The sequence below is a fragment of the Scyliorhinus canicula genome, chromosome 13, assembly GCF_902713615.1.
Source record: "Scyliorhinus canicula chromosome 13, sScyCan1.1, whole genome shotgun sequence".
Lineage (NCBI taxonomy): Eukaryota > Metazoa > Chordata > Chondrichthyes > Carcharhiniformes > Scyliorhinidae > Scyliorhinus > Scyliorhinus canicula.
Genome location: NC_052158.1, coordinates 125921306 through 125945647, shown reverse-complemented (window position 1 = coordinate 125945647; position 24342 = coordinate 125921306). Strand labels below are relative to the sequence as shown.

Below are 24342 nucleotides of genomic sequence, written 5' to 3'. Positions count from 1 at the left end.
AAAAAAATAAAATAATTGGCCCTTTAATTGTCAGTAGACATGTATCCGATTCACGCGGATGTGTTTGCTAACTTTGAAATGCATGCATGCATTCATGATGACATCAGGAAGCATGCCAGATGTCATTTCACACAATTTAATGCACTTCATGATTGGAGGCACATCCACCGCAACCACACAAAATTCTGGCCCAGGATAATCTTTTGCAAATAACTCAAAACTCCCATTTCTTTTTAACTTGTATGTCAAAAGCCTGACAGATTTTATTCTAGGACAATTAAACTTTTCAGCATCCTGGATTCGAAAACCAATTATAGTGATTCACAAGCAGCTAGTCACATCAAATTTCTCTCCAATTGCAAGGTGGCAAGAATAATTTATTTCTTACCTTCTGAGGAGCATCATGCTCTGGAACCAACCAGTCCAACTCAGAGGCAGCAGGAAGCTGCATCCCCTCAAACTGCTTCAAAAGACCCATGGCAACAGCCTCAGCTGAGTTTGAATGAAGGAATGAGAATGAACTGTAACACAAATAAATACGCAATTATCACATTACTTTTTTTTTTAAAGCCTGAAAACACTATAATTTATTAATTTCTGAATGTTATACTTTTATTCAGAACAAATATTTAAGTATTCTGCTGCAATAAAAAACCGATGAGAGATCAAATAACTCTTTATATGAAGGCTTCAAAACCAGATCCGAACCTTGATGGGACATATACTATTTTTAAAAATTAATTTATGGGTTTCGGTGGCTCGGCCAGCATTTATTGCACATCCCTAACCGCCCTTGAAAAGTTGCCAAGTTGCCCTCTCAAAACGCTGCAGTCAACTTGGTGTAGGTACATCCACTATGCTGTTACAGAAGGGTTTCCAGGATGTTGACCCAGTAACAGTGAAGGAACAGTGATATACTTCCAAATCTGGATAGTGAGTGGCTTGGTGAGGAACCTCACAGGTGGCGACATTCCCATGTGTTTAGGGCATTTGCCCTTCTAGATGGTAGTGATCACGGGTTTGGAAGGTCCGGTCTAAGGATCTTTGGCGCACACCTGCAGTGCATCTCCACTAGTAAAGAATTGGGTAGGCACAAGTGTCCTCTTTTAGAAAACTTTAATTATAATTACAGTACAAAAGGAGCCATTCAGCCCGTCGAGATTGTGCTAGCAGTGTGTAGAGCACTGCAGTCAGCTTCTTGCTCAATTCTCATTTCCCTACAAGTTTATTTTCCACAGGTGCCCTTCCAGATTCTCTGAAATAATTCAACATTCCCACTCTTGCCACCCTCATGGGCAGTAAGTTCCAGGTCATTACCACTTGCTGTATCCATAAGTTCTTCCTCACATACCCCCACGTCTCTTGGCAAAAATCTTAGTGTCCCCTAGTTCTTGTACCATCAACTAATGATAACAGCTTTTCTTTGTCTGCGTTATCTACACATGTCATAACCCCTCAAATAACCTCTCAATCTTCTTTGCTCTAAGGACATAACCTCCAACCTAGCCTCATCGCTGAAACTGTTTATCCCCAAAACCATTTCACGAAATCTCCTCTGCACCCTCTCAAGGACCCTCACATCCTTCCTAAAATGACTGAAATAGTAAAAGTTAATCTAGAACCATATGCATTGTGACCTAACCAGAGCTTTATGAAGGTTAAACTTTTTTTTAATATAAATTTAGAGTACCCACTTAATTTTTTCCAATTAAGGGGCAATTTAGCATGGCCAATCCACCTAGCCTGCACATCTTTGGGTTGTGGGGGCGAAACCCACGCAAACACGGGGAGAATGTGCAAACTCCACACAGACAGTGACCCAGAGCCAGGATCGAACCTGGGACCTCAGCGTCGTGAGGCAGCCATGCTCACCACTGCGCCACCGTGCTGCCCTCATGAAGGTTCAACATAACATGTCTACTCTTGTACTGGAGATTTAAGCCCAGGACCCCAGATGCTTTGCTAATTCAATAAATATGTCCTGTCACCGTCAAAGATCTATGCACATGAATCCCAAAGCCCCTCCAATCCCCCGCACACTCTTTAGTCTCCAATGAGGAGAACTGATTTGAAAGTGACACAGCCCGATGTCTTCTTCACTTCCTGCACTCCCATCTACAATCCTGGTCCATAGCTCGTTATTTTTCAGTCTAAACTCAGCTGTTCCTCATTCAGGAACCTCACAGAAAACATAGAACTGGGGTTCGATCCGTTGAATTGTATTCCTGCATGGAAAATGTCTTCAGTTTTAATTCATATATTTGCAACATTTTGCAGCACGGGTTTGTCTCCACAAGCATCTTCTACTGACTTGGCGCTCACTGCAGCCTCCCCTTCTTAAGATTAGCAGCACATAATGTTGTTTACAATGTACTTCCCAGTGTTGGTGGGAATGGTTACAATTCTTCAAACTTGCTTGCCTAAATAATGGAAATTAAAATATGGTGCATTCTGTAATTGACAGTGAAGGTGAAATGTATTACCCAGAATGGCAATTCACAGCAAGTAAACATAGATTCATACAGGGTTAAACCCAAAAATTGAAACCAGGGGCGGGATTCTCCGCCAGCGGGATTCTCCGTTATGCCGGTGCCCAGGGGTTTCCCGACGGCGTGGGGCTGCCCCACAATGGGAAACCCCATCAACCGGCCGGTGCAACGGAGAATCCCGCCGGCCGGTTGGGGCGGAGAATCCCGCCCCAGATTTCCGGTGGCAACATGCAGGAGGAGGTCACACATAAGGTAGCTCCCACTATAGTCCTCGATTTTTGGCCCTTTTTACCAAGTTTTCAGGGATAATGTGTGTACAGACTCGCCCTGGTTGAGAGCTGTTTGCCAAAGGATGTCAAAAGACCCAAGAAGAAATATTGGGAGGAAGGGTGGGAACATTGGTCCTCCTGCAGAGTCCAGCAAAGTGTGGAGTCCATTGGGAGGGAAGCTGGCGGAGGCAGGCTTGTCAGGTAGGGCCGCACGTATTACAGTGGATAAGCTGGTGGAAATGACGGCGGCTGAATTCGAACAGCAGTTCAATAAACACTTTGAATGGCAAGCGAGGAAGATACTGGAGACCCTCAAGCAGGGTGGAGGGCGCCCTGGCCCTGATAAACGAGGTACTTGGAGGGCTGCACGGTGGTGCAATGGTTAGCACTGCTGTCTCACGGCGCCAAGGTCCCAGGTTCGATCCCGGCTCCGAGTAACTGTCCATGTGGAGTTTGAACATTCTCCCAGTGTTTGTATGGGTTTCGCCCCCACAACCCAAAGATGTGCAGGATAGGTGCATTGGTTCCTCAATTGGAAAAAATGAATTGGGTATTCTAAATTTGTAAAAAGAAAAAGCAGGCACTTGGAAAAATGTTGGGGATAGTGCATGAGCATGGTGAGGTGTTGAAGGGGTGGAGGAGGCACTATCGCGGCACAATAACCAGCAGGCCTGAAGGTGGATGAAAGGAATAAGGACCTGAGGGCCAAGGTTGAGGACATGAAGAATAGGTCATGGAGGCAGAATCTCAGGATCGTGGAGATGCCCGGGGAGGTGGAGGGCCTGTGCTAAGGGGGCTATATTTGGGGTATCAGACCTGCCAGAGCTTCAGACGAGAGCGGGGGCTGATGTTCTAGCCTTTGTCTCGCTAATTGCTCGCAGGCAGGCTCTGTTGGAGTGGAGGTCAGCGTCCCCACCCAGTGCGGCTGGGGAATTAATGGTGTTTTTACACCTAGAGAAAGTAAAGTCTACCATGAGGGGGGGCTATTGAGGGGTTCTACAAAAGATGGCAGTTTATTTTGTTCTTTAAAGAGCTGGTCACTGTCAGCTATTCAGGGGGCAGGGGGTACTGTTGTTTCTATGTGTTTTAAGGTTTTATGATGTATTTATCAAAGAGCTTGCATTTTTATAAAATTAACTTTGAAACCACAGTCTTACATGGACTCAGAACTCATCGCTGACTTACTCCTTGAAGCCAAACTTCTTCTAATATCAGCGTCTGTAAAACAAAACGATACACAGTACTCAAGATATTCCTGAAGGGCCACAACCTGAACTCAAAAGGATATTTCCAAAGTTTGAAGAATCCATTCCACTACTAATACAGCATGCCTAATCGACTAAAATAGCTTCTGCAAAAAGAGAACCAATTTTCAGAGTGCTAATGGGCAAAGACAACGGTGGATTTTAATCATGTAAATCCAACACTTCAATTTACAACCTGTGAAAATAAAATGGATTGATGATACTAAAATTTGAACAGCACAATGAACCTGGAGGTCTAAATAATCGATCAAAGAATAGTAGGACACATGCCTGTCACTTCCTACATAATGAGTTTCAAATAAGGGCAGGGGAAGAAATCATCGCATAATCCTTAGTAGCCAGTGAGTGAGACACTGGTCAACCCTCAAGTGTCACTTGTCCATCACTTTAGCCAAGGAGAAAAATACTTTAGCCAAGGAGAAAAAGAATGCATCAAGACTAAAATCTTAATTTCAAATGAATGATAGTGTCTGTCCAGTACCACAACACATTTTCTGCAACAATGTGATACTGATGAAGTAGTTATTGTGCTTTCGTCAGGTTTATATGAAAGGTGAGATTGCTTCCACAGTGACTACTGAATGAAGCAGTTCTTCACGACAATGCATCTTGAAAATTGCCAATAGTGTAGACATCATATAGGTAACATTTGTAAAAGTCCATGTGACCAATAGACAGCTATAGCTCAGCAAAATTATTTTCTCTTAAGTGTAAAGAAACTGATGCAGCTCATTTGTTTTGCTGAGCTTCATTTATCATTGGCACTTTTGAAAAACAACATAAAATAACAAACAGGAATATCAATTGTGCTAAAGAATTCTACAGTAAAAATCAAACCCAGAGATCACAGACGTAGACATTAGCTAACTCTGGAACAATACTCAAAAAGCAGCCAAAATGTAGCAACATTTTATCCTGAGCAACAAACCTAACCACCACCGAGTTTAACATCAGACACATTCAGATTACATCCAGTTAAAAATGGAGAACACCAAGACAACACAATACCTGCAAAAGGACCATTCCTTAGAACACAGCTCACAGTTTAAACTGTAACAGGTAAAGGGATCAAGCTTTAAAAGTGCCCATTAAAAGCGCAATGAATGGCGCCTTTTAAAAATCAACTTACAGGGAAGGCTGTACAGGCATAGGGAAAATTTTAACACTTAAAAACCAATCTGCTAAATATGAACCAGGGGTTGGAAAAAAGGTTGCAAGTTTCACCACCTTCGTAAATCTAATTTATTGTATTGGCTCTTATAGGGAGACTCATAAGACTGCAGAATGAGCAGAAGCCAGGGTCAGTCAATGTAGTGATCTGTCAACATGACAGAATTCAGAAATATTCTACCTTTTAATCTATCTCAGGCCAATTTGCAAATGCCAAAGGAAGAGCTTTTAACCATATAAGAGCTCTTAAATAAATGTGCTAATACTGGAATGCTTTTCCAATACATCAGACCAGACAAACTCAAATGGCTATAATCTTACTGGTCTCGGTTCAGCACATCAGTTATTTGGGAGTTCTGACATGACTGTACACAAGAATTCACAGCAGTGATTTTCAAAGCATTTTCCTAATTGTCAGCTTAGCATATTTTGCTTAACATTTCCCTCAGAGAGGATAATTAAATTAAAAGAAAGGGAAAATTAAGGAGAGCAACTCGAATTTATGAACTGCACAGCTGTCTAATAGAGTGAAAATCAGATTTCTCCTACCCCACTTCTCAAGGAAAGGTCCTTTCTGGAGCCTAACTAAAACAAAAACCAACACAAAACAAAGCGCCAAAGAACTCCAGGGAGAGCTGCAGACTTTCACGACTAATTTGTTGGAGCAAAAAAGTATAAAAAATTTATTAATAAACACAACATTCAAAAGCACCAATAATTGCACAGAGTTAAATGGTCTTAATTGGAAGAGCATTGAAAGTACAACTGACCTCAATGCCTCCAGATTAAGAGAAAGGAAATCGACCAATCAGGGGTCTTCCTACCAAAATAAAATGAAACCAGTTTTCCGGAAATTTGTACATAATGATTCCAGATTTGCAATTGCCTCAGACGTTAATAACTCACTATTTGGTATGATGCAATGATAAATGGCCACTTGGACAAGGGTCACTCACACCTATGGATCTTTATCCCCATTAAGCTGCTGTATTAAAGATGTGGGAAAATGAAGGCAGAAAATCAGAGGAATCCAAAAAGGATCATTGCTCACAAAATATGTGCTGTGTGGATCTTCAAGACTTTGTTTTGAGTATTTAAATACAAGTTTGCCAAAGATCAAGTTCATTAAACAATGTTGGAGGAAGGTCTGTTGTGGAGTTCCCCATGAGTCAGTGTTGGGATGCTTGCTCTTCCTGATATATATGTATTAATAACTTAGAATGTGGTGTTCAGCGCACAATTCAAAATTTGCAGCGGGTACAAAGATTAGAAACATCGTCTCGCTGTTTAATGTAGACGGCAAACTGATGGCGGAAATCTTGGCCACGAGGATAGAGGACGGTGTGCCACGTGTTATTCATGAGGATCAGACGGGGTTCGTGAAGGGGCGACAGTTGAACACCAACATACGGAGGCTCTTGAATGTTATAATGATGCCGGCGGTAGCGGGGGATGCGGAGATAGTGGTGGCGCTGGACGCGGAGAAGGGCTTTGATAGGGTTGAGTGGCAATACTTGTGGGAGGTGCTGGATAGGTTTGGGGAGGGGTTTGTCAGATGGGTGAGGCTACTATACGAGGCCCCGATGGCGTGCGTGACCACGAATAGGAGATTGGAGTATTTTCGGTTATATCGAGGGACGAGGCAGGGGTGTCCCCTGTCCCCCCTGCTCTTTGCGTTAGCAATTGAACCCCTGGCCATGGCGTTGAGGGAGTCGAGGAACTGGAGGGGACTGGCGCGGGGGGGGGGGGGGGGGGAGGAGAGAGCACCGTGTGTCGCTCTATGCCGATGATTTATTGTTGTATGTGGCGGACCCGGTGGGGGGAATGCCGGAGGTGATGAAGATCCTTAGGGAATTTGGGGAGTTTTCAGGATACAAGCTCAACCTGGGGAAAAGCGAGCTGTTTGTCGTCCATCCGGGGGACCAGGAGGAGGGGATTGGTAGGCTCCCACTAAAAAGGGCGGAGAGGAGTTTTAGGTACTTGGGAGTCCAGGTGGCCAGGAGCTGGGGGGCCCTACACAAACTCAACCTTACAAGGCTGGTGGAGCAAATGGAGGAGGAGTTTAAAATATGGGACATGTTGCCGCTGTCGCTGGCGGGCAGGGTGCAGTCCGTCAAGGTGACGGTGCTCCAGAGGTTTTTGTTCTTGTTCCAGTGCCTTCCCATCCTTATCCCGAAAGCTATTTTCAGGAGGGCCAACAGGAGCATTACGGGGTTTGTGTGGGCGCATGGGACCCCAAGGGTGAGATGGGTGTTCTTGAAGCGGGGCAGGGCTGGCGCTGCCCAACCTCTGTGGGTACTATTGGGCTGCTAACGCAGCAATGGTACGTAAGTGGGTGATGGACGGGGAGAGGGCAGCATGGAAGAGGATGGAGATTGCGCCCTGTGTGAGCACGAGCCTGGAGGCGCTGGTGACGGCGCCGCTGCCGCTCCCTGCTACGAGGTATACCACGAGCCTGGTTGTGGCGGCTACTCTCAAAATTTGGGGGCAGTGGAGGCGACACGGGGGGAGGTGGGGGCCTCAATGAGGTCCCTGATACGGGGGAACCATCGGTTTGTCCCGGGGAATATTGACGGTGGGTTCCTGGGTTGGCACAGGGCGGGTACTAGGAGGTTGGGGACCTGTTTTTAGATGGGAGGTTTGCTAGCCTGAGTGAGCTAGAGGGGAAGTTCGGGCTCCCCCCCCGGGAACATCTTCAGATACATGCAGGTAAGGGCGTTTGCCAGGCGGCAGGTGACGGGGTTCCCGCTGTTGCCCCCGCGTGGGGTCCAGGACAGGGTGCTCTCGGGGGTATGGGTTGGAGAGGGGAAGATTTCAGAAATATACCAAGTGATGCAGGAGTTGGACGAGGTCTCGGTGGAGGAGCTAAAGGATAAATGGGAAGAGGAGCTGGGTGAGAAGATTGAGGAGGGGACGTGGGCGGATGCTCTAAGAAGGGTGAACTCCTCCTCTTCTTGTGCGAGGCTCAGCCTCATACAGTTTAAGGTGCTGCAGAGGGCTCATATGACCGGGACGAGGATGAGTCAGTTCTTTGGGGGCGAGGACAGGTGTAATAGGTGCTTAGGGAGCCCAGCGAATCATACCCATATGTTCTGGGCATGCCCAGCGCTGAGGGAATTTTGCAATCGAGCACGGTGTTGAGGGTGGTAGGATCCAGGGTCAATCCGGGCTGAAGGCTCGCAATTATTGCGGTTGCAGTAGAGCCGGGAGTCCAGGAGGCGAAAGAGGCCAGTGTTCTGGCCTTTGCGTCCCTAGTAGCCCGGCAGAGGATTCTTCTTCAGTGGAAGGATGCGAGGCCCCCAAGCGTGGAGTCCTGGATCAATGATATGGCGGGGTTTCGCAAATTGGAAAGGATGAAATTTGCCCTAAGGAGATCAGTTCAGGGGTTTTTCAGGTGGTGGCAGCCTTTTCTAGATTTCCTAGCAGAACGATAGGGAAAGAGGCCAGCAGCAGCAGCAGCCCAGGTCTATTTTTTCTGTTTTGTATTTACGGGGGGGGGGGGGGGGGTTTCTCAGTTGTTAATATATAATTTGTTGTTATTAATATTTTGTAAAAATTATTTCAAAAAAAGATTAGAAACATCGTTAACTGTGATTAAGGTACTCTTGAACTTCAAAAGGACATAGATCTGTTGGTGGACTAGGCAGCTGAAGTTCAATGCAGAGAAGTATGAGGAGTTTCATTTCGGCAGGAGGTGGCATAAAATACAGAGGGAAATGCTAAAGAAGGTGCAAGAGCAGAGGGACCTCAGCGCATACGTATATAAGTTACTGAAGATGGCAAGGCATGTTCAGAGACCCATTAGGTTTTATTAATAGGGACAAGAAGAACAAGAACAAGAAGGACATGTTGAACTCACGCAAGGCACTTGTTAGACCTCATCTGGAATACTGTCTCTAGTGCAGGGCACCATACTTGAGGAAGGATGTGAAGGTATTGGAGAGGTTACACAGGAAATACACAAGTTTAATTACAGGGATAAAGATAGATTGGAAATGTTGGGACTGTTTTCCTTGGAGAAAGGAAGGCTGGGAGGAGACTAGATAGAGGTATTGAAGGTCCTAAGGGGCATGGACAGGGTAAATAGTGAGATACTGTTCCCACTCAAGAGAGCATCAAGAACTAGAGGGCACAGATTCAAAATAATAAGCGAAAGGAGTAAAAGTGATGTGAGGGAACATTTTTTCCCCCCCACAGAGGATGGTTGGATTCTGGAACAAAATGTTTGAGTGGGTCGTGCAGGTAGGTTCGATCGAGGTATTCAAAAGGGAATTGGATTGCAATCTGAAAAGAATGTGAAGGTTACAGGGATAAGGACAGGGGAGTGGAACCAGGTAGAATGCTCTTTCAGAGAGTCAATGCAGACTCGATAGGCCAAATGGCCTCCTGCACTGTAAAGGTTGTGATTTTGTAACGTCTGTGGAGGATTCAATATTCCTTTTAGTGCAAATTTGTATCATATTAATTGCAGTTAATGACAATCGTGTTTTAAAATTTTGAACTGACAAAGTTTGACAAGTATGCAATAAGTCTGTGTCAGGAGCTCATTGAAAATTGCTTTGAAACACCGGAAATAAATGAGTGAAGTTAAAATAGGCAAAATGTATTAAAAGCCTATTGCCAGCAGACTGAGCTCTCCCTTAAGTACTGTGGAAATCAAGCATTGGCAACATAAATCAGACAACATCTAAGTCACTAATGAAATACCTGAAAACAATGATGCCATTGATGCTGAAAGCCCATTCTCTGACATGTGAATGAGGTTTGACTCATCAATACAATCTGTATGACACAGTGACAATAAGATTCACATCATTTTCATCACTTTTCTCAGCGGCAAATAAGAGCAGGCAGGTTGACAATAAAACCCTGCCTAATAAAACTAAAAATAAATTACAACTACCATTCTGAAATACTTATCCACTTAATGGTTACTGTGTTGAACTTAAAAATATAACGGCTTTAATGGAAAATTAAAACAAAAAGCTTGCACATTGAGGGAATGCTCAACAACAGAACTTTCGAACTAAAGCTCACCACTTTGAGCACCATTGGAAGACTTATTTCCTAAAAATGTTGTCCACTAGCGATTGAACAGATCAGGTCAACTACCAACTGATCTGAGAAAGTCTCTAATGCTGCACTGCTCTAAACGTGCCATGTGATGAAGAGTGGAAAGGGGAGCAGGGACATAATAAAGACTGTTCCCTTGCAAATGTCAAGCCATCTGTGAAATTATGTACACAAACCACTATTTTGTAGTGCATTAAAGATTATTTAAATAGAGTTTAAGCAACTGTAAGCTAGAATTTCTTGCATTTAATGCGGGATGGTTATTTACTGTAACCTGTTTGGATACATGTTTGTAATAAAATACATTTTTTTTAAAGTTACATTTAATGCTAGTCAGCTGCATTAGTTATGTTTATAAAGCCACAAAATGTTTTTATAAATTTAGAGTACCCAATTTATTTTTTTTCCCAATTAAGGGGCAATTTAGCATGGCCAAGCCACCTACCCTGCTCATCTTTGTGAGTTGTGGGAGTGAGACCCACACAGACACAGGGAGAATGTGTAAACTCCACACGGACAGTGAACCAGGGCCGGGATCGAACCTGGGTCCTCAGTGCCGTGAGACAGCAGTGTTAACCACTGCGCCACCGTGCTGCCCAGCCTCAAAAAATTAATAGTGGTTAAGATCCAGGTAAAATAAGTTGGAGAAGTGTTCTTAATTCTGTTAAACCACACCACATGGGACAAACTTTGTAAAAATGATGATAGCTATGCCTCTCTTACCAAAGGAATACAGATTGAGGAAGGACTGTGACCAATGTCAGAATATTCTGAGTTGTGTACCTAATCAAGCAACAGCAGGTCAATTTGGGGGAAGGGGGAAAAATAAAGATAAATTGACATTTTGAAGTGCATCACAAAATTAAATGGAGACTATTTCTGGTCTCCTGGATGCTTTGTTCCAGATTGGACTAATCAAAAATACAATATAATTGATGTTTCTTCCTTTAGTCAGTTTGTAGCTGAGCTCAGTCTCCTGGGATTCAGCTTCAACATGCGGCACTGCTTTAGGATAGTAAAACAGCTCTTTCCTTCAAGTTTCTTTTGTTGGTTTTGAATTTTCTCTTTGCACCTGCATTCTTGACATACTCTAACATTTTCTCTTCCCTTACATCTGAAGCCCTCAAACTTGCACTTTGCAACATACCTAGTGAGGGTGTTCCCGAGATAAAAAACTTCTATTTAAAAGTACCATCCGCTTGATAAACCTACACAATTCAAGCTCTAAAACAAAGTTGATTTTTTTTGTGCAAATGTGGTTACTTTGGATTTCCCATTAAAAAAAAAACCCCGCGAAAGCTGACAACGTATAGTGAAGAGAGTTATCAAGTCCAAATAGATTGAGAAGAATGGCCCTGGCTAAAATAACCAATGATAGTTTAAATGGGCATGGTACACCATGGTAAAGTGACAACAGTGTCCTTTGCTGATGCACTTGTCCTGAACACTTCCCTAACCTCCTTCAAAAAGGATGTAATCACACTGAACTATAGCAGAATACTAACAAAGCTGCTTTCAGTATTTATAACACAGACTTGTAAAGGAGATATTATCTGAACTAAATTTATTCTAATTGGAGAAAACACAGGTAAAAGATCCAAGATTTTAAATGTTTAAAGTGAAAGCTATCCAATTTGAACATATTCTTCAATAAAAGTTGAGCACAATCTTAAGACTCCCCTTTGTTCTCTTTTGCAAAGTGAACTAAATGCCAAAGGTAATTAATTCACATGCAATGAATCCATCAATAATAATTGCAGGTATCTCTTGGGAAGATAGACATAGCGCATAATAATAATAATCTTTATTATTGTCACAAGGCGGCTTACATTACCACTGCAATAAACTTACTGTGAAAATCCCCTAGTCGTCTCACTATGGGTACACAGAGGGAGAATTCAAAATCTCCAAATCACCTAACAGCATGTCTTTCGGGACTTGAGGGAGGAAACCCACGCAGGCACCGGGAGACTGTGCAAACTCCACATAAGACAGTGACCCAAGCCAGGAATCAAACCTGGGACCCTGGCGCTGTGAAACAACAGTGCTAACTGCTGTGCTACCGTGCCGCCCTTGAGCATTTCATGAAGTATAAGGTTGCTCAATTGTCCCTTGATGTATGTGCAGTTTAGGTGGGGTTAGGGGGATATGGCAGGAGAGTGGGCCTAGGCAGGGTGCTCTTTCAAAGGGTTGCTTCAGACTCGATGGGCCAAATGGTCTCCATCTGTACTATAACGGTTCAATGGTTCTATTCGGTCATTGGAATGCTATTTGTGAAATAATGTAGATATCTTGGAGTTTTATGAATTGCCATTAATCAGAGTTTTGTCATACAATTTTTCCCTAGGTTACTCATCTTTCTCAAAATTAAACAGTTTAGGAAAATCCAGGATGGTGCAATTGCACATAATCTCCTGATAAGCAGCTACATAAGCAAAATGAAGTTATCATGTGTCACAATTGCTCTTTTGTCTCTGACAATACCTTTTAATTCAAATTCATCCACTCCATCAGTCGATCCAGAATCTGATAGTGGTGCAGAATCATAGGAACTGATAGGGGACCCACTCTCTGTGGTACAGGCTGTAGAGCAGAAAACATTTTTGTAAAAACTTTGCATTTTACTAGGAGTTAATTTAGCAACTGAACGAAAAGTTAAGAAATGCGCAAACAACCCATAACGAATTAACACAACCATATGGCATGGTTGAGTGGCAGCATCGCCGGAGTTAAAAGATCATGGGTTCAAATACCATTCCAGTGTTTTCAGCACAAACAAAGCGGTCACTTCAGTGCATTGAGGGATGTCTTTGATTTGATTCAGGTTTGTCACGTGTACTGAAGTACAGTGAAAAATATTGTTTTGCGAACAGACCAGGCAGATCGGTCCATACATGAGAAACATAGGACTTACAATAAATGCACAACGTAAATTTTGGACCCGACGTCAGGCCATAATTCTATCTACCCTCTCTGGTGGGCACAAGAGACACCAATGCATTATTCAAAAAGCTGCAAGTGAGGTTTCCCTCCTCATCAAAGTTTATCCTTTAGCAAAAATCACTTAATAACAAATGACTGAGGGCAGCACGGTGGCACAGTGGGTTAGCCCTGCTGCCTCACGGCGCCGAGGTCCCAGGTTCGATCCCGGTTCTGGGTCACTGTCCGTGTGGAGTTTGCACATTCTCCCCGTGTTTGCGTGGGTTTCGCCCCCACAACCCAAAGATGTGCAGGCTAGGTGGATTGGCCATGCTAAAATAAAATAACAAATGACTGGCCATATATCTCATCACTATTTTCGGACATTGCTTGGTACAAATTAACTGCCATATTTTCCTGCATTACTGGCTGACTCCATTTCACTGGCTGCAAAACACTTTGGGATCTCCTGAGGTTTCTTTTCACTTACTATGGGGATGCAGGCATCACTGGCAAAGCCAGAATTTATTGCCCATCCCCAATTGCCCTGAACGGAGTGGCTTGCTGGGCCATTTCAGAGGGCAGTTAAGAGTGAACCACATTGCTGTGGGTCTGGAGTCACATGTAAGTCAGACGGGGTAAAGATGGCAGATTTCCTTCCCTAAAGGCTGTTCGTGAACCAGATGGATTTTTATGACAATCACCAACAGTTTCATGGTCATCATTAGACATTTCATTCCAGATTTTTATTCAATTCAAATTTCAACATCTGCCTTGGTGGGACTCAAAACTGGATCCCCAGAGCATTACTCCGGGTCTCTGTATTACTAGTCGAAACCTGGTCTCCAGAGCATTATCCAAATCTTTGGAATGCTTGTTCAGTGACAATGCCACTATTCCATTGCCTCCCCTGTTAAATATACTAATCAAATGCAAGTTTTTTCTCAGTTGCTTAAATGTTTTAAACTTTGGAAGGAAAAAATCCATCTTACAGCAAATCAAAATTTGTCTACTTACATTAAGAATGCTACAGTTGTAACATATTAATGATTTCCAGAAACTGTTTTCCTAAGTTTGTACCACTGATTCAGAATTTTTAGCTACAAATTTTGTTTTTGAAACTAGGAACTTTCTTCATTCTAATATGAGATATTTCATGTTTTTGCAATTTACCATGATTTGTCATATTTATAATAATTGAAGTAAAAATCCAAATTCAATATCAAACTTCAATTTTTCTTCTCAAAGGATTGTCCCAATTAAGTAAATTTCTAATATGGTCCTAGCTTTATCTGTCGCTGGCTGGGCCAGCATTCATTGCCCAACCCTAAAGGCATTTAAGTGTCACCCACATTGCTGTCAACCACATGAAGGCCAGTGCAGGCAAGGGCGATAGACTTTCTTCCTAAAGAACATTAGCGAACCAGATGTGTTTTCACGACAATTGAAAATGGTTCCATGGTCAACTTTTGGACTTTTTAAAAAAAAAATAAAGTACCCAGTTTTTTTTTTCCCCAATTAGGAGGTAATTTAGCATGGCCAATTCACCTACCCTGCACATCTTTTGAGTTGTGGGAGTGAGACTCATGCAAACATGGGGAGAATGTACAAACTCCACATGAACAGTGACCCAGGGCCCAATGATTGAGCCCGGGTCCTCAGTGCCGTGAAGCAACAGTGCTAACCACTGCACCACCCTTCATTAGGGTTTTAATTCCAGAATTTATTTTTAGCAAACTTAAATTTCACCATCTGCCATGGCGGGATTCAAACCCGGTGCCCAGAGCCTGGGTCTCTACATTACTAGTCCAACAACAATATTACTACGTCACTGCCTCCCCAACTGTTGAATCAATGGTATTATGTTATGGTGAAGATTACTGGGCAGAATACCATTTTATGCATTTTTATATACACTCACTCTTTCGTCATTGCTTTCAGGGATGCTTCCTGATGATGTCCACTCTAAGGAACAAACAATGGATTCTTTTGGCTCCAGGGACCGGCAGCAAGGTTATTTCAAGCAAAAACTCATCTGTACCTGGTTGGCATGGCAGGGGTCAGTCACCCTACTAGATTCTTCAAAGAAAATATACCTTACCATGCAACACTCCACCTACCCCTCGATGTCAGAACTAACTTAATTAAGAAAGGCAATTGGATTTTAATACATAGTATTGGAGATTAATTTCACATACCCATTCTTACATTCTCACTTCAGCAAATATCTGGACTGATTCAACAGTCAAAGGTTTATTTTCCATTAACATGTTTACACAGTCATACATACTGTCCGAATCAGTGCCCCTCATTCCAGGCAGGAGCTTTTTTGTACGGATCTGCTGCCGTCGAATACGGATTTTCTGTTTTAGTTCTCTTATTTCTTTGTCACTGTCCTCTTCATCATCATCCACCATTTGTTTCTTCATCAGATTGCACTTCATCAGCTCAATGGCAGCAATCAGTGATTCAGAGATACTGAAATGAGCATTCTCCTAAATAATAGCAGGGAAGGAGGAGAAACAAGAGAATTAATGAGAATTCCAAACTAAGGAACTCGCACAAATCAGACAAGGATTATGATCTAAAGTCAACTTTGGACAACTTTGCAGCTGTTGAAATGAGAGTATTTGGCCAAACAGGTCAGTTCTAGACCCTAGCATCTCCAAAAGAAAACAGTTCTTGTTGGGAGCATCGGAAACGGATCAGCGCCGGATTGTTCTTCACGATGCGGAATTCTCCACCACACCGGGAACTCCACTACCACCAGCAGGCGGCAGAGAATCCAGCCCAGAGTTTAAGAAATCATTGGTGTGGGGTTAATGAAAGAAAATGAGGCACAGGCTTTGCATTTTAAATACAGAAAGAAAACTGACTAGAAATAAGCTGCGGTTCGAGAATTAACATAAACAAGAATTAAAAGACATAACGGCAAGCCCATAATGCCACTACAGCCTAAAAATGTTCTAGTGCACAGAAGTATAAATTTTTAAAAATAACTGAAATTCAAGACCTAGAACAATTCTTTACATGTTTAAGGAAGGAAGCATTAATATACCTTCTCCAAATCCGCACAGCTTCCAAAGTCCTGCTCTGATAGATAGCTGATCAGAGACTGGCCCTGCGATGGTTGACGAAACATTCCATCAGAACTGTGTATGCAATGGGCACCCTCTAGAACAAAATAAACCAAAATTACCAGTGTAAGTTGAATCACTGGAGCTACACACCTGAAGATATCATCCCAGATCTTCTGGGTCTCTGGATCCCATTGGATCCCAACGTACTGTCTTTGTGGGAATTGGCTGGGACATTTGAACTTCTTGCTCCCAAAGACTCTCCGAAAGAGTCTGCAACTGTTCATTTAGAGTTAATGACTGCCGGTGGTTAAGTTCTTACCTGAACATTCAGTAAATGTTCGAATATCCTAATCTCCTGGGTAACAATACAACTGATTTCACCCCCATCAACCCATTGACTTGCCTTCATCATCTGACCGAACCCCGATCCTCCATCTTCACCCCCACCTGGCCCCACCACCTTATCTCCTGAACTCATCAATCCTAACCCCCAAACCTTCTCTCCTTAACTTAAACAAAAAACTTTGGGACATTTAAACTCTTTGCATACCCAAATATGCGAGTTAGTGCCATAAAAAAAGGGATGTGGCTTCTGCGTGGATTTTGTTTGTTGATGTCGAAGGTTTCCTGCACTGAGTGAGTTCAGAAAAATCCTCCATCAGAAGAATGTCCAGAAAAAATTGGAGGAAGGCAAACTGGTAGTTTTTTTGTCTAACCAGGGTCGGAAACAGGAGTTCCAACACTGATTGAAAGATTTGGGCCATTATGCTCCCTGCTCTATGACTGCTTATTGCCTATTTTATCAGCCATTTGATTATTAAATAATAGTCAAAATCTCAGTAGACACTAGAATTCTGCAATATCATGTTAAGCCAAAAAAAACAAGAAACAGAAAAAACTCCAGCAAAGGTTGTATAGAACTTTGGTGAGGCCACGGCTGGAGTAGTGTGTGAAGTTCACATTATAGGAAGGATATGATTGCACTGGAGGGGGTGCAGAGGAGAAACACCGGGAATTTGCCTGGGGCGTACATTTAAATTATGAAGAGATTGGATAGGATTGGGTTGTTTCCGTTGGAGCAGAGAAGAACGAGGGGCAACCAGATCAAGATATACAAGATTATGTGGGGCATGGACATGAAATGGATAGATATCAGTGGTTTCCCTTAGTTGAAGGATCAGTCACGAGGGGACACAAGTTCAAGATAAGGGGCAGGAGCTTGGAGGTGGGGGATGTGAGGAAAAACCTTTTTTATACAGAGGGTAGTGACGGTCTGGAATGCACTGCCTGGGAGGGTGGTAGAGGGGGGGTTACCTCACATCCTTTAAAAAGTACCTGGATGAGCACTTGGCACACCATAACATTCAGGGATATGGGCCAAGTGCTGCCAAATGGGTCTAGGTAGGTATGTCAGGTGTTTTTCATGTATTGGTGCAGACTCTTTGGGCTGAAGGGTCTCTTCTGCACTGTGTATTTCTGTGATTCTGTGAAAAATATACCGTCTTAACTACGTAATTTAAAAATTCCACACACCAAAATCTAGATAGCTTTTAAAAAACAAACTTGCAAATGTTTGAATAGACTAATTAGTTATCAGCTGTTCAGAGGTATTAAGAATTTATCAGAAGTTAACGACATATGATAAAGGTTTTCTTCTTAAAAATTAAGTACAATGCAATTGATGGTACGAAAGAATGCAGTACCACGTGTTTCACGGCAAGTAAAATTATTGTGCAGTTTTTAACTAATATAATCTAACTAATGCAATGATTTTACATTCGATACTGCAGGATCGATACTGCAGGATCGAAATGTGATTTGTGCGCTCACCTAGGAAAATTACAAGAAATTAATTAATTGGGTAGTTGGAATCAAATGTATTAAGATTGTACCTTTGTGTCAAAGAAAAAGAAAATTTTCAATGGTCCTAAATTACTTGGTGGCACAGTGGTCAGTACTGCTGCCTCACAGCGCCAGTGACCCAGGTTTAATTTCAGCCTTGGTAACCGTGTGGAGTTTACACTTTCTCACCGCGTCTGCATGGGTTTCCTCCGGATGCTCCGGTTTCCTACCACAGTCCAAAGATGTGCAAGTTAGATGAATTGGCCATGCTAAGAAATTGTCCTTTAGTGTTCAAAGATGTGCAGGTTAGATGGGATTACGGGGATAAGGTGGGTGAGACGGCCTAGGTAGGGTGCTCTTTCAGAGGGTCGGTGCAGACTCGATGAACCAAATGGCCTCCTTCTGCACTGTGGTGATTCTATGATTCTTTGTTGTGAAACTCTGCTGTCTAATGAGAGCTACATCAGTGCTAGACTTTGTTTTTTTCCCACAGAGTGGTGAATTTGTGGAATTCACTTCCACAGAAAGTCATCGAGGCCAAAATGTTGTGTAAATTCAAGAAGGAATTAGATATAGCTCTTGGGGCTAAAAGGATCAAGAGATATGTGGGGAAGACAGGATCAGGGAATTGAACTTGATGATCAGTCATGATCATGATGAATGGTGGAGCAGGCTCGAAGGGCCGAATGGCCGCCTCCTGCTTCTATTTGCTATGTATGTTTCTATGTACTGCAATATTGTTTGGGATAAGTGTTGCTTGTGATTTGCTCGATAGAAAAATAAAAGCGGGGGTGAGTGAAAAATCACAGTTACATGACGTCTATTCACACTGCACAAAAAATATTTTAAATATCTCACTAAAAGTGCAGAGAAATCTAAATTATTGAAAAATAATGAAAATAACGAGGAATCAAACCTCATGGCTTACTAAATTCCTGGGTAACATCAGAAACATCTAAAACAGAAGAATTGAGTATACAACTTAAAATGGCAAAATTAAAACACAGATTTTAAATAGCATTTACCAGCTTCCATGTAGGGAGAGCTTGGAGTGCTGACCTTGCCACTCTGAACTGAGAAAGGACCATATTCCTTCAGGTTTCTGATTTCCAGATGAGACTCTAAATTACAAAATACAGTCAGTCAGTCATTCATTCAAGGGACTAAAGACCTTATTTTACTGCAAGGGGCTTTTGTTCTGTAGTTACATTTCAGTGTCGATTAATTTGAGATATGCTATACTGGGAAAAGAAAATATTATTGAGAACGCACTTATATTACATTAATTCAAAAGGAAACATGCTTTAAAACAAAGGAGCTTTTTAAAAGATTGATTTTTCTGTTCAAATTATCTGCTTGACATGGGAATCTGACTTCAAGGATCCAATGCATACATATGTGAGGGGGGAGTGGGGAGCGAAATACCAATATTTGCAAAAACAAACAAATAGATCTCACCATGCAAGAACTAGGTAAAAAAGGAAACGCACAATGATATGAAATGCAAGTAAGCATAGAAGTGGTGTCAGTGGTCATATCAAGTAGGCATCAACCAATATCAGTGGAAGGATTGGGAAAAAAAATATGCTCTGCAATTTATACAATGGATGTTAGACAATTTCAGCCTGAATAGTGCATTTTAACACTGAAAAATCAAAAAAATTTTCAAAGACTTCTGTTCAGTGTTTTCAGTTGCTATAAACAGGTTCTATTAGATCAGAGGAAGGAACATGCAGCCTCAACACCTTGGAATGGGTCAGTTCAAGACTGCGTCTTTTAGGCAATAATCATTTTGTTGCCAACTATCAAGTCCCATCATGACATCTATTTTAGTAGTTATTCTGGAGTTGCTTTTACTTAATTCTGAAGTTATTATACGAACTGGATTAATTAATTCAATTACCAAAAGGTAATAAAATAAATTATTTTAATCTCACGAGGCACTTGTCAGCCAAAGCAGTGCATCAAGAAATTCCTGTTTAACGACAGCATCTGGGTTCAATCACACCCATTTGATAGCTGACACCTCAAAGATAAAACCAAAAGAAATGTTTTTACCTGTTTATACTGGAAACAGGTCGACAGTGATAGGTCTCATATTATTCAGGACTGCAATCCATTTATCTTGTGCATGAATTTCAGATTCTTACTTGTTGCGAATGTTCTAAGTGCATTGTGTAGCATCACAGCCGTATTTCTGATCACTGACCTTCCATCATTGGTACAGGCCAGCATTGAGAAAACTGCAGGGGGCAGTCATCCAAAATTCAGAGAAGCTGCTGCTCTGATTGTTCATGTTCATTTTAGGCAATTCTGCCCCGTTTGGGGCGCTCTCAGAAAAGCACTTCATAAATCAATTTTCTTTTTAAAACACTTTGTGGCACTATGGTCACCCTTGTGCGTATTATTTTCTGTTATTGAAAGCAGGGGTCCCATTAACATGGTAAAATCACATTAATTTTCCTTTAATGAGGGTTGTAAAATATATAGTAAAGTGTATTTTCATTTTTAAATGCAGCTTTGAGGCAAGCTTTCAAATTATGAAAAACGTAATTGATGTTCCACAAGCTGCACCACCCAACAATGGAACAAAGTTTGCACCTAAAATTCCTCACCTAAATTTTATATCTCGGAAGTGGCACAAGGGGAAATGCTAACTGAGGCGTTTCTCTCTTAAGGAATGAGTAAAGAAATCACAAAGCACTATGGTTCTAAAACAATAACTGCAAAGACTTTTTGTCTCCATTTTATCTCGTATACTGTTAGATTGCTAGAAAATTTCCCTTTTACAGGGAAATAGGAGAAATTTTTGGAGATAGTCTTTCACATTATGCAAGATCCTTTTTCAGCTGTGATTATCTACAAATATTCCAGTTGCAATTAAAATAATTACTTTTTCCATTTTATACATTTGCCAATAGGACACAAGTCCGGTGTGAGCATGTGCATACATACAATTTCCTAACCATGTCAGCACAAGGAAAACAAACATACAGGATACTGAACCCACACATCCTTCAATTGTGGATTATGCAGACGCAAATATGAACATATTGAATTATATTATAAAATGTAAATTTTCTTCTAACAAAGTCCAATTATCTGGTGAAGAGATTAGCTCTCATTTGAATCACTTTTTTTAAATTTCCCAATTAAGGGTCTCTCTGCAGTGGGGTTGGCACCCCCGCTGGAGGACTCCCAGAATCTGGCACATTATAATTGAAGGTTCTTTTGTTTTTCTGCCTCCGTAGATGGTTCACACGGCGTGGTGACGGATCAGGATAGGGCATCCGCGACGATCAGCTCCTTACCCGGTGTGTAGACGAGTTCGAAGTCATATCGGCGGAGAAGATCAAGAATTCACTGCAGCCGAGGTATCATGTCATTTAAATCCTTTTGGATTATGTGGACAAAAGGCCTGTGGTCTGTTTCCACCGTAAACTTTGGCAGGCCATATACGTAGTCATGCAACTTGACTATTCCTGTCAGGAGACCCAAGCACTCCTTTTCGATCTGGGCATACCGTTGTTCGGTTGGAGTCAGGGCCCTGGAGGCGTATGCCACTGGAGCCCAGGACGAGGAGTCGTCTCGCTGGAGGAGCACCGCCCCAATGCCGTCCTGGCTTGCATCTGTGGATACCTTGGTATCCTTGGTTGGGTCAAAGAATGCCAGTATTGGGGCTGTGGTGAGCTTCGCCTTCAGCTCAAGTCACTCCACTTGATGTGCGGGAAGCCACTGGAACACGGTCGACTTTTTTTCATGAGATGCTGGAGGGCTGTGGTGTGGGATGCCATGTTGGGAATGAATTTCCCGAGAAAATTCACCATCCCGAGGAAACGGAGGACTGCCTTTTTGTCCTCTGGGGTCTTCATGGCATTGATTGCCAGCACCATGTCAGCGTCAGGTTGCACACCCTGCTGTGAAATGTGGTCACCCAGAAACTTGATAGCGGACCTACCAAATGAGCATTTGGCCCTGTTGAGCTGGAGGCCGTTTTCATGTATCCTCTGGAAAATGTGATCCTCGGGCGTCGTGGACCAGATGATCACGTCGTCCACATGGACTTGCACCCCCTCGATGCCCTCCATCATTTGCTCCATTATGCGATTAAATATTTCGGAAGCTGATATGATACCAAAAGGCAAGCGGTTGTAGCAATACTTGCCGAACGGAGTGTTAAACATGCACAGCTTCCGACTGGACGAGTCCAGCTGTATCTGCCAGAACCCATGGGAGGCGTCCAGCTTGGTAAAGAATTTGGCATGAGCCATCTCACAGGTTAACTCTTCATGCTTTGGGATCGGGTAGTGCTCACGCATGATGTTGCGATTCAGGTCTTTGGGATCAATGCAAATGCGGAGTTCACCAGAGGGTTTCTTGACGCAGACCATGGAGCTGACCCAGTCTGTTGGTTCCGTGACCTTTGAGATGATACCCTGGTCTTGGAGCTCTCGTAGCTGCGTTTTCAGACGATCCTCGAGAGGAGCTGGCACCCGGCGTGGTGCATGGATGACTGGGATGGCATTCGGTTTGAGCAATATCTTGTAACGATATGGGAGCCTGCCCATTCCATCAAACACATTGTGGCACTGCGTGAGAATGTCGTCTATCTCAGCCTGGAGATTTACATTGGGCGAGGCAGTCACCAGTGTCGAGGACATGGCATGGACGCGCTGGACCAGATTTAGGAGTTTGCATGTGTGAGCACCGAGCAGGGATGCCTTGTCAGGCCGGACGATCTTGAATCGTAACGTCACTTTGATTGCCTTGTGAGATACACCTAGCTGACACGATCCACTGGCAGCTATGGCATTGCCATTGTAGTCAAGGAGCTGGCAGGCTGGTGGAAGAATGCTAGGTTGGTCTCGGATGCTGTCGAGGTCCAACTGTGATATGAGGTTTGCAGATGCGTCGGTGTCCAATTTAAATCGGAAGCGAGACTGGTTAACCGTGACGACAGCACACCACTCGTCGTCCGGATCCAGAGTGAGGATTGAAAGGCGGTTTTGCAGGCACGGTGGAGGCCAGCTCGCGCGTGGTGAGTATGTCCACCCGGTATGGAGACTCGAGGCAGTCAGCATCGGGGTCCGTTGGGCTGTCAGGATCTGAATCCTGCATGCCTTGCTGTACGCAGCAGACACGTCTGTGCTGCAGCTGGGATCGCTGGCCGTTGGAGCGGACCTGCATCAGGCCGCGTAATGCCCAGGCTTTCCACATTGTAGACATCGCCTTTCTTTGGCTGGGCATTTCCGCATTAAATGGGCAGAGCCACAATTTGGTCACGTCATGACGCTGACATCAGCGCGTTCCGTGCATCATCACGCATGTGCAGTGCGGTCGGCCGACATTCGCACATGCGCATCAGGGTCTTCGGCCGCGTCGTCCACTCAGTTGTGGCGCGCATGCGTAGGGACCCGGGAAACGCGCGCGGAACGGCCACTCTCCTCATTGCTCAAGCCTTGCATTTTTGCGATGGCTTGCACCCTTTCTGCCTCGTGGGAGACTACTTTTGCATTTTCTTCCACCCTGATGCGGGAGTAACGATTCCTGGCATGCTCATGGACAATGCACGTTTCGATGGTGATGGAGAGGGTCAACTGTTTGATTTTGAGGAGCTGCTCCCACAGGGAGTCGGACTGGACCCCGAAAACGATCTGATCCCGGATCATGGAATCAGCCGTCGAGTCATAATTACATGACTGTGCTAGGATGCGGAGATGGGTCAAGAAGGACTGAAAAGGTTCATCCTTACCCTGAAGCCTCTGTTGGAAGATGTCCCATTCAAACCTCTCATTCACCTAATGTCGCAGTGGTTGTCGAATTTCAGCAGAACCGTCTTGAACTTCATCGTCTTCGCCATCAGCAAACGTAAGCGAGTTATAGATGTGGATGGTGTGGTCCCCTGCAGTCGACAGGGACAGCGCGATCTTTCGAGCATCCGATGCTGCCTCGAGGTCGGAAGCCTCGATATACAGGAGGAACTTCTGTTTGAAGACTTTCCAGTTGGCGCCGAGGTTACCGGAGATCCAGAGGAGGTTGGATCTTTTCCATGCCGCTGGATGGCTGCGTGCTGGTCGTTGCTGATTCACTCGAGGTAGGTTCGTTAGAGTTAATAGCTCTCTGGTACCATGATGTGTTATCTGTGTTGGTCTAACATCGACTGCAACTGGATGCAGTAAAATGAGAAACAGGCTTCCGACACAGGAGATGGTCCAACACTGTTTTACTGAATCTG

At 43.4% G+C, this 24342-nt stretch overlaps 1 protein-coding gene across 4 annotated transcripts in view; it reads right to left on the bottom strand.

Moving 5' to 3' along the window:
* rubcn (rubicon autophagy regulator) overlaps window positions 1-24342 on the bottom strand; it is a 77520-nt gene that overhangs the window by 18935 nt on the left and 34243 nt on the right. For 3 of the 4 annotated variants that reach the window (XM_038815581.1, XM_038815582.1, XM_038815584.1), the window contains 7 exons: window positions 19133-19228; window positions 16244-16359; window positions 15476-15680; window positions 12751-12849; window positions 9901-9975; window positions 3916-3976; window positions 389-521 (listed from right to left, as the gene is read on the bottom strand). In XM_038815581.1, coding sequence (XP_038671509.1) covers window positions 389-521; window positions 3916-3976; window positions 9901-9975; window positions 12751-12849; window positions 15476-15680; window positions 16244-16359; window positions 19133-19228 — 785 coding nt within the window. The remainder of the gene's footprint in view (window positions 1-388; window positions 522-3915; window positions 3977-9900; window positions 9976-12750; window positions 12850-15475; window positions 15681-16243; window positions 16360-19132; window positions 19229-24342) is intronic. The other variant, XM_038815583.1, reaches the window with a different exon arrangement.